The sequence below is a fragment of the Lepidochelys olivacea genome (assembly GCF_965140295.1).
Source record: "Lepidochelys olivacea isolate rLepOli2 genome assembly, chromosome: 13".
Taxonomy (NCBI): Eukaryota; Metazoa; Chordata; order Testudines; family Cheloniidae; genus Lepidochelys; species Lepidochelys olivacea.
Genome location: NC_140423.1, coordinates 37,715,893 through 37,729,822, shown reverse-complemented (window position 1 = coordinate 37,729,822; position 13,930 = coordinate 37,715,893). Strand labels below are relative to the sequence as shown.

The following is a 13,930-nucleotide window of genomic DNA, read 5'->3' as shown; positions in this document are numbered from 1 at the left end:
TATCAATCGTTCTTTATCTCTTTGTTCATCAGTGATATTTAAAATCATCAAATTAGCACTGTGGTTTGGGGCAGCTATCTGTGTAGCATGCCTGACACAATTTTGGATATAACAGGAAAGTAACTGAAAACATACAAAAATTATTAGGATTCCAAACAGGAGAGTTAGGGCTCCCTGAAACAACCAGTTTCCTATGCCAGAGAAATTGAAAAGGTTACTTAGCCACTTCCATAAAGAACTTGGCTCTTCGTGGGTAAGAAATGCGATTTGTTCTAAGTGGCTAGCACCAACTATTACCTCACTGGTGTTGTCTGGTATATACACACAGCAGTCTTTTCCAATGAGAGCACAAGTCCCTCCTTTTGCCGCCAGCACCATGTCCAATGCCTGTTGGTTTTGGAGGGCCATCTGTCGGATTGCCCCTGTTTCTTTGGCCAGGGTTCTTAAACTTTCTCCGGTTTCATTTGCCATTATTTCAACTACTGCTTGTAACCTTAGGAGCCTTTTTGCATGGTGTATTACTCCCCCTAATGGTATGAAGGAACCGCCAATGGCCTCTTCCCAGGTTAAGGGGCTTATGTTATTTACATACCATTGGGCATCTGTTAAGTCCCTTCTTTTTCGCCTGAAATTGTGGAGACATTCTCGAGGGAAGGTTCCTAGCGCTCGGAATTGTGGGAAGAGTCGGGCGGGATAACAGACTCCTGACCAATTAGCTGGTAGTGCGGTATAAGCCCTCGTCCCACACACCCAGTGAAGGCCTATTAAGGCCGGGAAGGGTCGGTTGCACCCATTTGTCATATAGGTGTTTGCAAAGGAGGAGGAGTATCCCCCAAAGGGTACAGGGTAATTCTCCTTACGAGGAGTGGTGTTATTTGCATGACGGTAGGGGGAACATGAGATTGATTTCTCTGTTTGATCCCAGGTTGAGAAAAAATTCATATCTCCATACCTGGCCCGCCACTTTTTAGTTTTGTTTGAATAATCCCATACACCATTGGCCACCATATGCTGAAGGCAACGGCTTTTCCCCAGATCCAGCCCTGTCCCATTACACACCCAACACCAATGACCTTTTCCCTCCACCACACTTATCCATTGAGATGCATTTATTCCCACCGCTTCCCAAGTGTCATTGCTGTTCCATATTTTGTTAAACGGACGAGGCCCTCCAGTGCGGTCTGGGGACTTGAGTGGGATAGCCAGGACAGGAACACCAGTTTGAGAGTGGGCTGGGATGTGGCTGCAGACCCAGCAATTAGAAATATTAAGGGTCTGAGCTATCCATACCTGCTGCGGGATAAAAGAATTGTCATCATGGTCTCCCCAGACCGTAAGATACCAGCAGCCGAGGAACAGTGTCTGCTTCTGGCAACCGTTACAAGAGCGTAGATTGTAAGGTATTGCAGACTGTTCCTCTACATCTTCTTCTGGAGCCAAAATTGACTCTGCGTCGTCCTGAGGTGATAATTGGTTCTCTGGGGATGGTGCCTTCTTACACTGTGAAGCATGTATCCACACTGCGATGCCAGATAGTTTAACAGCTGTCTGTGTAGTAAGCAGTACCTGATGAGGACCCTTCCACCGGGGCTCCAAGGCGTGCTTTCGAGGATGGCACTGTACGTAGACCCAATCACCTGGCTCGAGGTTGTGGCAAGCGTCAGAGGTGGGTTCCGTGGGCCAGGCGGCTTGAACCTGTGAATGGAAGTGACTTACAGCTTGCATTAGTCCCTTGCAATACTGAAGGAGCGCACTGTGAGTCAAGTTCAAATCTGGAACGGGAGTAATGGTAGTCATAGCTCGCATAGGGCGTCCCATAACAATTTCAAAGGGACTTAATTTATGCCTTTGGGATGGAGTGGATCTCCTGTCCATAAGGGCTAATGGTAAGGCTACTGGCCAGCTTAATCCTGTAGAGTTACAAATTTTAGCAAGCTTATTCTTAAGTGCACCATTTCGTCTTTCAACTGCCCCTGCACGCTGTGGGTGGTAGGGACAGTGCAACAGGTGTTTGATGTGCAATATACGGTCCAGGTGTTGAACAAGGTGTCCAGTAAAATGTGCACCCCAATCACTGGACAGAGTAGCAGGAATTCCCTTGGCAGGCCTAATATGATTTAACAAACATTTGGCAACAGACAGTGAGTCAGCCTTGCGACAAGGAAAGGCTTCCATCCAACCAGAGAATAAACATACCTTAACAATATAAATTCATATTGTTGACACTTAGGCATTTGTACAAAATCAAGTTGCCAATGCAAGAACGGTGCTTGAGGCAGACCTCAGAACCCCTGGGCCACTTTTACAGGTTTACCAATATTATGGCTTTGGCAAATGGTACAGGCTGCACAGTGGCGGGCTGCAAAAGAGCTAAAATGGGGGGCCCACCATCCTGTCTTAGTTACAGCAGAGACCATCCCATCCTTTCTGACATGCGAAACGCCATGTAGCAGGGCGGCCAGAGATGGGTAGAGTGAAAAGGGGGCTACAAAGGCGCCAGTAGGCGAGCGCCAAAAGGAATAGGGATGTAGAGAGCAACCTTGGGCGACCCAGGATTCTTTCTCGGTTTCTGGTGCAGAGTCTTGGAGCAGGGTGAGGTCAGTGAGGGACCAGGACGGTAAGAGGAGAGCGGAGAACAAGGGACTCAGACATTTTGACTAGGCGCCCTGCAGCAGCCACAGCACGCAGGCAGGGGGGTAAGCCTTGGGCAACAGGGTCTAAAGTGGCGGAGAAATAAGCGCTGGGCGGTTCTTTTCTCCGAGCATCTGAGTGAGAACTCCAAGTGCACACCCAGATGGTTCATGGCAGAAAAGGGTAAAAGGCTTAGAATAGTCAGGCAGCCCTAAGGCAGGGGCAGAAGCCAACCCTGTTTGAGGGAAACAAAGGCAGAATTGGCCTCAGGGGGCCACGGCATGGGGTCAGGCGCAGAGAATTGAGTGAGTTCCTGGAGAGGTTTTGCAAGGGAGGCATATTGGGGAATCCATTGTCTGCAAAATCCAGCCATGCCGAAAAACTTCCAGACCTGGTGTGGGGAGCGGGGTCGGGGAAAGCTAAGGATAGCTTGGACATGGGTGGGAGAAAATGCACGCGAACCCTGGGAGAGGAGAAAGCCAAGGTATGTGACAGAAGCTTGACAGAGTTGTAGTTTAGAGCGAGAAGCTTTGTGACCCTTATTTGCTAGGGCAGTAAGGAGCACTAAAGAGTCAGTTTCAGAGGCAGACAATGAAGGGGAACAGAGGAGTAGATCATCTACATATTGGACTAGTGTGGACCTGGATGGGAAAACAAGATCAGCAAGGTCTCGGGCTAATGCTTGGGAAAAATATGATGGGCTTTCAGTATACCCCTGGGGCAGTGTGGTCCATGTGTACTGTTGCCCCTTGTAAGAAAAGGCAAACAGGAACTGGCAGTCAGGGTGAACCGGGACAGAAAAGAAAGCAGAGCACAAATCAACAACGGTAAAATGAGTTGCAGCTGGTGGGATAGAAGCCAGAATCTTTGAGAGGGGCAAGTTTTGATTCTGTCCACCTATGATTTGCCTCTTCCCACCACTGCATGAAACAATCAACCTCTTCTTTTGCCACTTTAGTTTTAGGTTGGCCGAGTTTGTCTTTTAAGACGTCTACTCGGTCTTTGTCCCAAGATCCTAACAGTGGCCACTGAATTTTGGGATTCTCCTGAGTTAGCCTAGACCATTTTTCCAGAAATTTACAGGAGTCCGGACCCTTCCTAAAATACATAAACTGAGCCGGCGTTCCTTTAGGGAACTGTCCCGACTTAGACGTCTGGTTACCCATACAGGAGGACTTTACACACCAATCACACAAGAAGGAAAGTCGAGTTCGTCAGAGCGATGCCCGGTGCAACACATAAAAGGAGCCCACAGGCTACTGCCTCAATCGCCCTTGCTTTCACACCAAGGGTTTTACCCAAGGCGTGGTGCGGCTGTGATTGTGCAGATTTCACTCACTCAGACCGTGGGGACAGGAACCCTTTGGTCAGCCGATCCCCGGACGGAGACGGCGCCCAGACTCAAACACACCACAGGGAGGACGGATAGACACAGAGACAAGACAGTCCTCAGTCCGGACAAAACACAGAAATAATTACCTGACCAGATTCCTGATGTCAGATCCCGGGATCCCTACCAGAACAGAGCGGGAACCAACAGGTTTGATGGCGTAGACTTCACTGTGGTCATGCACCCTTCCGTTCTGGCAGAGGACCGCTCGGGCCAAATGCCCAGGTGCCGGCTTGCCACGGCCGTCCTAAGAATGGTCAGGAGTCATACGGCCCCAGTGAAGACGGTTGCCATCTCGGTGGGACCTCCAAATTGTCAAAGTCAGATTCAGGACTCACATAATTTGTCAGACCACTTCTGTTTATTAGCAAAGCGCTTTGCCAATGCACCCAGATGTGAGCCCCTCTCTGAGGCTAAAGATAACCTATTTATACAGCTAAGCCAAAGCCAATTTAACATAAGAGAGAAAAGGAAGCAGAAACTGACAAATATACATACATGTCTCATTTGCATACTAACGTTTACCAATCTCCTAGCTCAGTAGGATCTCTAAGTTAATTAGTTTGAGGACCCATTGTCTCACACACCTTAATGTTTCTCTTCCTGACAACTATATTTCAACAAACCCTTCAAGTAGCATTTCTTTAATGAATTATAATTTCAATATAATTCACTCTACTTTCACAGAGGGGAGTGGGATCTAGTGGCTAGAGCAGGAGGGGCTGGGCACCAGGACTCCCGGGCTCTATCCTCAGCTCTGAGCAGGCAGTGGGGTCTAGTTGTTGGAGCAGGGGGGCGTGGCGGGGGCTGGATATCAGGACTCTTGGGTTCTCTCCAGAGCTCTGAGAGGACAGTGGGATCTAGTAATTTGAGCTGGTGGGGGGGGGGTGGCTGTCTAGGAGCCATGACTCCTACGTTCTCACTACAGCTCTGAGCAGGGAGTGGGATCTAGTGATTGGAGCACAGGGGAGTTGGGAGCCAGGATTCCTGTGTTTTCTCCCCAGCTCTGAGCAGGGAGTGTGATCTAGTGGTTGAAGCAGGGGGGGTGCTGGGAGCCAGAACTCCTAGGGTCTCACCCCAGCTTTGGGAGAGCAGTGGGGTCCAGTGTTTGGAGTGGGAGGGGCTGGGTATCAGGACTCCTGGGTTCTCTCCCCACATGGAGGGACTCCTGGGTTCCCCTCCCAGTTCCAAGAAGGGGCATGATTCCTATCAGTTGGGAAGACATGCGATCAACATTTTCATAGTTGACTAGGGACTGTGGGTGCTTGGGATCCAGAAAGGCCGTGATCCTCCGAGGGCAATTTCCCAGCAAGCCAGACAGAATCTCTAGGCACTCTTGAAATTCCTGGCCTCTGGTCTTTATCATGAGATTACTAGCACTACCATCCCAGGGCCCACAGCCAGTTGCTGCCGGTAAGAGCCTCAATCCAAAACTGAGATGACCAAAGGGATTTGGACACCTAATTCCCATCCTTGTTCATGGGCATTCAAACCCCTTAGGCCTCGGCATAAGCAGGCAAGTTTGAGCTGCTTAGAAAATCAGGGTGAAAAATTTCAGTGCAAATGGAGGAAACTAATTAATTTTCTTATACGCTGGCCACCACAAAGATCTGATTCTCAGTGGAGACTGTATAAAGGCTGGTGCATCACCCACCTCGCCTGCACTGTGCCTCAGTTTCCCCACACAGCTGGAGAAGGTTTTTTGGGTGGGTAAAGCCACTTTGAGCTGAGCTGGTCCAGGGCTGTGTTGCTTTTGCAAGACACTGGAGGGGAAATCCAGGGAGGAGGGCCTCAGTTTGTGGTCAGCAACTGCTGTCACATTTCCTAAGAGCCCCGCATGTGACCATCACTGGGATGCCACAACACCTCCCACATCGTGGAGGAAGCAGTGGCTGAGTGTCACGTCCATGGCAGGGTTCGGCTATCTCACAGTAAGGAAGCCAGTCTCCTCCCTGGGCAGAGACAGGGCTGGTGGCTCAGAACCCAGCTCTAAGCCCCAGGCAGATCAGCTCACTCAGCATGGAGCTAACTCTCCTTCTGCCGCTGCTGGGTAAGTAGCCTCCCGGGGCCCACTTCCTCTCTTGGGCTATCTCCTTGGGCTGTCCTTGGGCTGTCCTTCCTCTCCTTGGGCTGTCTTGCTTGCTTTCCTGCTTCTCCTCTAGCTCTTTCCTTGCTTGCTTGCTCGCCATCCTTCTTTCCATCTTTTACTTTCTATCGCTTTTCTTTCTTGATTGCTTTTCTCTTTCTTTGGCTTTTCTCTGTTTCTTGCTTTTTCTTTCTATCTCTTTAATTTCTTTCTCTTGCTATGGCTTTTCTTTCTAGCTTGCTTTTCTGATTCCCCTTTTCTATATTGCTTGCTTGCTCGCTTTCCTGTTTTTTCTTCCTATCTTGTTTATTCTCTTCAATTGCTTTTCTTGCTTGCTTGCTTTCTCTCTTTTCTTTCTCGCTTCCCTGCAATCTCTCTCTTTTCTTGCTTGCTTTCCTGCTTTTTCTTTCTTTCTTTCTTTCTTTCTTTCTTTCTTTCTTTCTTTCTTTCTTTCTTTCTTTCTTTCTTTCTTTCTTGCTGTCTTGCTGTCTTGCTGTCTTGCTTCCTTGCTCTTTTCTTGCGTGTTTGTTTTCTTGCATTCGCTTTCTGTCTCTTTTCTGTCTTGCTTGCATTCCATCCTCCTGTTTACGCTCTCTCTTACTTTTCTTTCTTGCTTGCTTGTTTTTCTGCTTTCTTGTTCTAGCTCTTTTCTAGATTTCTTTCTTGCTTGCTTGCTTTTTCTTTCTGTCTCTTTTCTTGCTTGCTTGCTTTTTCTTGCTTTCTTTCTCATCTGAGCTGTACTACCCTGTGACACTATGACCCCATATTCTTCATAGAGATATTGTTATGATATGATTATGGCCTAACTATGAGGTATTTTATACAAGAGAGGTCATGTGAGCTATCATTGAAAAGATTATGGTTTACTGAATATGATTTTCCTATTTGTATACATTATCATTTTTATAACTGAAGTTATGAATATTGTCTATGCATCTATTACAAATGTGTTTACACTTGGGGAACATCCACTAGGCAGAATGCAGTCAGTCTAGATGTCTTGCTGGGAAGGGCCATTAGAGAAAACAATAGGTCTTAGAAGATGCTGATCACCCACTGAGAAGCCTTCCTGGAAATGCTGCAAACAACCTCTGAGTTATGGCTGCAGGGTCATGTAACCAAGTCACCTGGTACTGGACTCCAGGACAATACTTGTGTTTTCCACTGACTGGGGGTGGGGATCAAATGGGGGACAAAGGATTCCCGCCACATGCAAAAAACTGTTTAGGGCAGGGGAGTGACATCATCATGGTTCATTCTTCACTGCCTCCCTGCCCAAGAAAGAAGACTGCTGAACACACCTGAGAAACAAAAAGACTGAATTAGGGGAGAAGGGCTGATGACCCCAGGTTAGAGGTTGTCTAGCCTGTGAAAGGGGTAACTGGAGTTTTAAGCAGAAAGCAAGTGCAGCTTGGCTTCAAGAATATCTGCAATCTTCCTAAAACAACATTTAGGGTGAAAATTTGCTGCTCATATCGAATTTTGTTAGTATACTAAGCTTAGATTGCATTTTTTTATTTGCTAGGTAATCTACTTTGATCCTACAAAAGGAACAGGAGGACTTGTGGCACTTTAGAGACTAACAAATTTATTTGAGCATAAGCTTTCGTGAGCTACAGCTCACTTCATCGGATGCATGTAGTGGAAAATACAGTGGGGAGATTTTATATACACAGAGAACATGAAACAATGGGGTTACCCTACACACTGTAATGAGAGTGATCAGGTAAGGTGAGCTATTATCAGCAGGAGAGCGGGGGTGGGGGGATAGTGATAATCAAGGCGGGCCATTTCCAGCAGTTGACAAGAACATTTGAGGAACGGGGGGGGGGGGAGCAGGAATAAACAAGGGGAAATAGTTTTACTTTGTGTAATGACACATCCACTCTCAGTCTTTATTCAAGCCTAAGTTAATCGTACCCAGTTTGCAAATTAATTCATATTCAGCTGTCTCTCATTGGAGTCTGTTTTTGAAGTTTTTTTGTTGAAGAATTGCCACTTTTAGGTCTGTATTTTCCACTACATGCATCCGATGAAGTGAGCTGTAACTCACGAAAGCTTATGGTCAAATAAATTTGTTACCTCCAAGGTGCCACAAGTCCTCATTTTCTTTTTGCAGATACAGACTAACACGGCTGCTACTCTGAAATCTATTTTGATCTGTTTGCTATCCCTTATAATCACTTAAAATCTATCTTTTGTAGTTAATAAACTTGTTTTGTTTTGTCTAAAACCAGTGTGTGTGTGTGTGGAGATTTTAACCTGGGGCAGAAAGCTGTGCTTATCCCTCTCCACATTGAGGGAGGGGGTGATTTTCATCAGCTTACGCTGTACTTTTCTCTGGGCAGCGCAAGACTGTACAGTGTTGGGCTTACCCTCTAGAGGAGGGTGTGCACTTGAGTACTGGGCAATTCCTTAGCTGAGCTGTCCCATGCAGGGCTGATCTCAACATCTGTGTGTAGCTGCAGCTGGGTGTGTCCCTACCTGTTTGTGTGCTGGTAAAGTGCAGTCTGAAGCCTGAGGGAGGGCTTAGCTGGCTTGCCTGGTGGGTCAGGTGGGATCAGTGGTACCCCAGTTCCAAGTGGCCCCCGCGGGGGAACCCATCACATATCCCTCTCCCCATTCTCCCTCTACCCCCCTGCCTTTTTTCTAGCATTCCTGACTCCCATCACACTCCTCCCTCCCCAGATCTCTGACTCATCCTCTCTTCTCTTCTATCTTTCAGCCACTCTCAAGATTCTCCCCAGGTCAGTGTTCCTTGCAGGTAATGCCAACTCTTGTGCTCACCTAGATGACTCATTTTGGGGTGGGTTGTTTCTAGAGGAGAATTCGCCTGTGCTTATGCTTTGGGGTTTGGAATCCCATGGGGGTGGGTCTGTGGGGATCCCCTGTTAGCCCCCCCCTTGGACACACCAAGCTCCCGCTTTGTCCAGCCCAGCACCAATGCCAGCCCCACCCAGAGATCCCATAGGTGAGACAAGTTGGTGGGGTCTCAGCCCAGGGAGTCCAGAGGCTGGATGGGTACCCTGCTGCCCCCTAGTGGGGAGGGTGGGGTACATCAACAGGTGGCAGTGTGCTTTTTGGGGGGCATCATCCCCTGAGGTCTTGAAAGGCCAGTTTAGGAGCAAGCCTCATCATTGCAGAACATTCTCCTCCTGCCCCACCCTCATCCCCCTCTTCTCCTGCCCCCGCTCCCCCAGTTCTGTGCCTGTATGCTCCAGGAGGGTGGGTCCTAACTCTTTGGCCTGGCCTGGCGGTAGCCCCTGTTTGAGGGTTGGATGTGGGACATCTGTGGGCTTCTCTCTTGGCTGCTGCTTCTGCCCTTGTTCCCAACTAATGCCAATGGAAACTTTTCTTTCCCAGGTGTCCCTGCAGCCCCATCCCTGTCCCTGCACCCCCAGAAGCAGGAGTACCTTCCCGGAGACACTGTTGAGATCAAGTGCTCTGCTCCTCCTTCGGTGGATAGCGTTGGAGGATTCCAGTACCTCAGTGATATTGGAAAGGCCATCACAGTCCTAGCTTCATCCAGGACAAGCCATATCTTGAAGATGAGCCTCACAGGGCCTGAGGACGGGGGGTCATATCATTGCAGATACTGGATAGGCCAAGGTCATTCTTGGAACAGGTCCAGTGACAGTGATGCCGTCCTCATTAGAGTGAAAGGTGAGCTCTGCACAGTCTCTAACATTTCTTTGAGTCAGAGGTGAACACTTCCAAGATGCATAAAGACATAAGCAGACAAAAGTATAGCAAGGAACCAGCCAATGACACAGTCCCCCAACATGCCATTCACTTCCCAACTATGGCTGCCCAACGTGGCTAATCCCTCAGTGAATACAGCTACACAGTATGGGTGACCAACGGCCAACAACATGGACACCCAGCATGGCTGCCCAGCTACCAACTATATGGCCCTCCAACATGGTTTCCCTACTACTGATAACATGGCCATCCAATATTGGTCGCCTACCACACTGGAATTCTGTGCCTGGACAAGAGCTGCTAGGCACTATAATAATACAAATAATTAAATAATAATTGCTGCCCAACAGCTGACAACAACCTACACAGCTGCAAAACTGATATCAAACATCTCAGCTTTCAGAAATATGGCTTCCGAACTACTGACTACAGGGCCACCCCCTGCCATGACTGCCAAAAATATAGTCTCCCAACATGTCGGACCAATTGACAACACAATCTCCAGGCTTCCAGAAACGTAACTTATTAGCATGCTTACCCAAAAGCTAGCAACACCCTCAGCCATTGTACAAATACTGAGCCAAATTATGGAAATCAGGCTGCCAACAATACTCACCAAACATGCCCTTCACTTCCCATATAAGGGTAACCAAAATGGCTGCCAAACTATCAACAAAATGGCAACCCAATATGGGTATCCAACTACAAACAACATGGCCACACACTATGGCGATCTAACAGACACAGTCGACAACATGTCATCTGAAATGCCTTCCCAACTAACAACAGGGTCACTGAACATGGCTGACAAAAAGCTGACAACATGGCCGCCCCACATGACTGCTCAACATGGCTACCCAATGGCCAGCAACATGAGACTCATCATGACTCTCCAACAGCTAGCAATATAGCAATTCATCATGCCTACCCAACAGCCAACAACATGGCACCCAACATGACTACTTGACTGTCAATAACACGGAGATCTAGCATATGCCCCACACTCAGGACAACCTGATACATAAAGCGAATAAAAGGTTGTTACAAGGAGGAGGGAGAAGAATTGTTCTTCTTAACCTCTGAGGACAGGACAAGAAGCAATGGGGTTCAATTGCAGCAAGGGTGGTTGAGGTTGGACATTAGGAAAAACTTCCTAACTGTCAGGGTGGTTAGGCGCTGGAATAAATTGCCAAGGGAGGTTGTGGAATCTTCATCACTGGAGATTTCTAAGAGCAGGTTAGACAAACAGCTGTCAGGGATGGTCTAGATAATACTTCATCCTGCCAGGAGTGCAAGGGACTGGACAAGATGTCCTCTCGAGGTCCCATCCAGTCCTATATGTCTATGATATTTAAGTTCCCAGAACCTGTTCTCCAACATGACAAACTAATGGCTAACAACACTCACCTTGTAGAATCTGGAGGAAGGAATAAAGCCTAGGCTATCGCTTGCAGCTACACAAAGATCCTCATGTAGGGAGGCACGAGGTATCAGTTTGAATCTTACCAGTGTTGAGTTTGGGGCAACATCTCTGCTTTCCCCCCATGTCAACCCCCCACCCCATCCCCGATTCATTCTTGTTGCCTCTCCTAACCTCAGACTTCCCTCCCTGGCCGAAGCTGAGTGTGGATCCTCCGTCCGGAGCGGTGAGCAATGCTGGTGAGCAGAGGTTTCACTTCTACAAGGATGGAGCTGAGCTCATCCCCAGGGACATGGGGTCTGTGGTCAGCACAACAGAGACCAGGACCAGCTCTATGATGTTCAGCATCCCATGAGCTGGTCCCAACAGAATTCACCTGTGCGTACAAGGAGAACATGAGTGGGAGGTGGATTCTGTCCCTAAGGAGCTTGGCTGTGAATGTTACCATGATAGGTGAAGTTGCCCCAGACTCACCAGTCTAAGATATACCTAATGCTTGCTGAAGGGAGCAGAAGTCATGAATGTACACACACACACACACACACACACACACACTGAGTAGGGCTCATCCCCTCCAGCAGGGGGCAGCAGGGACACACTCAATCACAGACATTGTGCACATCCCCTCCAGGAGGGGGCAGCAGTGATGCACACACGAGCATGCATGCACACACACACACACACTTGCAGCAGGGGGACACACTCGTGCCAGTGTATTATTTCCTGGCAATTTCCTCCTTTTTTGCAGTGCGCAGACATTTCTGGGTCCGGGAGCTGGCTGTGGGTGGGTCCTTCTTCACCATTAATGGCCTCATCTTCCTCATCTTCCACCTCTGCATGAAGGGCAAAGGTAATCGCACATTTCCCTCCCCCGTCCCTGCTTTCACAGGAGCTTGGAGAAGCTTAAACAAACGAACCCTGAAATTTCTCCTTCTGAGTCTCGCCTGGCAAAGCAGCTGCTGCTGTCGACAACACTGAGCCTAGTATCTGTCCACCCGCCACACCGTTATATCTCCTCTTCTGACCCCTCAGCTCCACCTGCTGAAATGCTGGGTAACCGCCACCCAGTAACACTGCCTAGGAGTCCCCAAGGCTGAAAGGCAGCTGCTTCTGGGGTGGGGCGTGGCAGCCGGCGGGCAGCCGCAGCGTAATGCCACAGAGGGATCGCTCCTCCAGATGCAGCCGTCTCTGGGGCGGGCCACGGCAGCTGTTTAGCAGCTGGGCATAGATGATGCAGCACAGCAGGCCAGAAAGGAATGCGAATGCAGACTCCTAGCAAGCTGCAGCAGCTCCACATCTCAGCCACAGCTCCAGCATGATCACTGCGGGAACAGCACCCCCTGAAGGGTCTCACATCCCTCCAGCTGCAGCACAGCGCCCCCTAGTGCTGCACAGGGGCATTGGGGTCAGCACTAATTGCGAGGGCAGAGTGCCCCCTACTGAGACCCTTCCCTGCGCCCTACAGCACAGCGCCCTCTACTGAGACCCCACATTCACCCCCTACTGGCTTCATCACTTTGCTTGCTCCAAAAAGATACCCCCTCAAAACGTGCCCCAAGCTTCTTTCTTTCTTTCTTTCTTTCTTTCTTTCTTTCTTTCTTTCTTTCTTTCTTTCTTTCTTTCTTTCTTTCTTATCTGAGTTTTCTCATGTGCTTTTCTCATTCTCAGGTTCCAAGGAGAAGCACGCAGGCATCTCAGACCCATTTCAATCAGATTATTACTCAGTCCCTGTTCGATCGGTCATTCGTCAGTCTGGTCATTCTGTGACCGCCAAGGCAAACCACATCCCCAGCCCCCTGTCCCGTGGGAATAATGAGTACCAGGAAGAGGTGTGAAGGCTCAGCTACTGACTGCGAATATTCCTCCCCTGCCCGCGGATGGCTGGCCAGTTCTGCAGCTCAATTGGCTTCAGGGGAGAATGTTTTGCTCCTCAAATATTACAGGCAAACCAAGATATTACTGTGTGTTGCTTTCTTTGCTACAAATGTGGAGAAACCAGATGGGTGTGTTTTGAAGAAAGAAAGGTGACTGGAAAGAAAGAGGAAAAAATGTAACTAAGAAAGAAAGAAAGAAAGAAAGAAAGAAAGAAAGAAAGTTTATATTCTCATTTCTCCTCAGATCTTCCTTCTCTCTGTATATTCACAGCTGTATGAATCCCTGTAAATTCCCCCACCTCCAGCTTTTAATTAAACCATTTTTTTAGCCCCTTCTGGCCTCTGACCCTTGTTTCTTTCACTGTGGTTATTTTGTCCCTCAAACGGTGTGTGTCATTGGCCCTGCACTGCTGACACTGAATGGTAATTCTCCTTTGGACCACAAACTGCAACTCCTTCCCCTGTTGAGTGGGGCTCAGGGCGGCAGTTTCCATGACTTGCTGAGCTACCCAATGGAGCAGAAAACAGCCACCTAGCCCTGAAATTTGAGGGTCAGAGAGAGAGGCAGTCCACGAGGGGAAGGCGCTTGTCATTACAGCAGGCCTGCTACAGTCCCCATCATCTCAATGATACTCAAGGCCTTTATCCTGCACCCGAACCTGACACTGAACTCCCTTTCGCCCCCCTGTCTCTTTATTCACCCCCCTCTCCTCTGTCTCCCCTATGTGCCAGGCTGGGACATACATGGGGATCTGACACTATCATGGCCTATCTGGCATCCTTGGCTCAGGGAGGGGAGTGGGGTCTAGTGGTTAGGGGGGAGGGCC

At 48.8% G+C, this 13,930-nt stretch overlaps 1 protein-coding gene across 3 annotated transcripts; it reads left to right on the top strand.

The window, feature by feature from the left end:
- Positions 1 to 5,876: 5,876 nt before the first annotated feature.
- LOC311530059 (uncharacterized protein) lies at positions 5,877 to 13,324 on the top strand. 3 transcript variants are annotated; one of them, XM_084646404.1, is made up of 6 exons: positions 5,877 to 6,071; positions 8,833 to 8,871; positions 9,471 to 9,770; positions 11,409 to 11,468; positions 11,978 to 12,079; positions 12,898 to 13,324. In XM_084646404.1, the coding sequence occupies exons 1-6, from the start codon at positions 6,041 to 6,043 to the stop codon at positions 13,062 to 13,064; spliced, it is 699 nt and encodes a 232-aa protein (XP_084502530.1). In that variant the 5' UTR covers positions 5,877 to 6,040; the 3' UTR covers positions 13,065 to 13,324. The 3 variants fall into 3 exon arrangements, with proteins under 3 accessions (XP_084502530.1, XP_084502531.1, XP_084502532.1); XM_084646405.1 differs by lacking the exon at positions 8,833 to 8,871; XM_084646406.1 differs by lacking the exon at positions 11,409 to 11,468.
- The last annotated feature ends 606 nt before the right edge of the window (positions 13,325 to 13,930 follow it).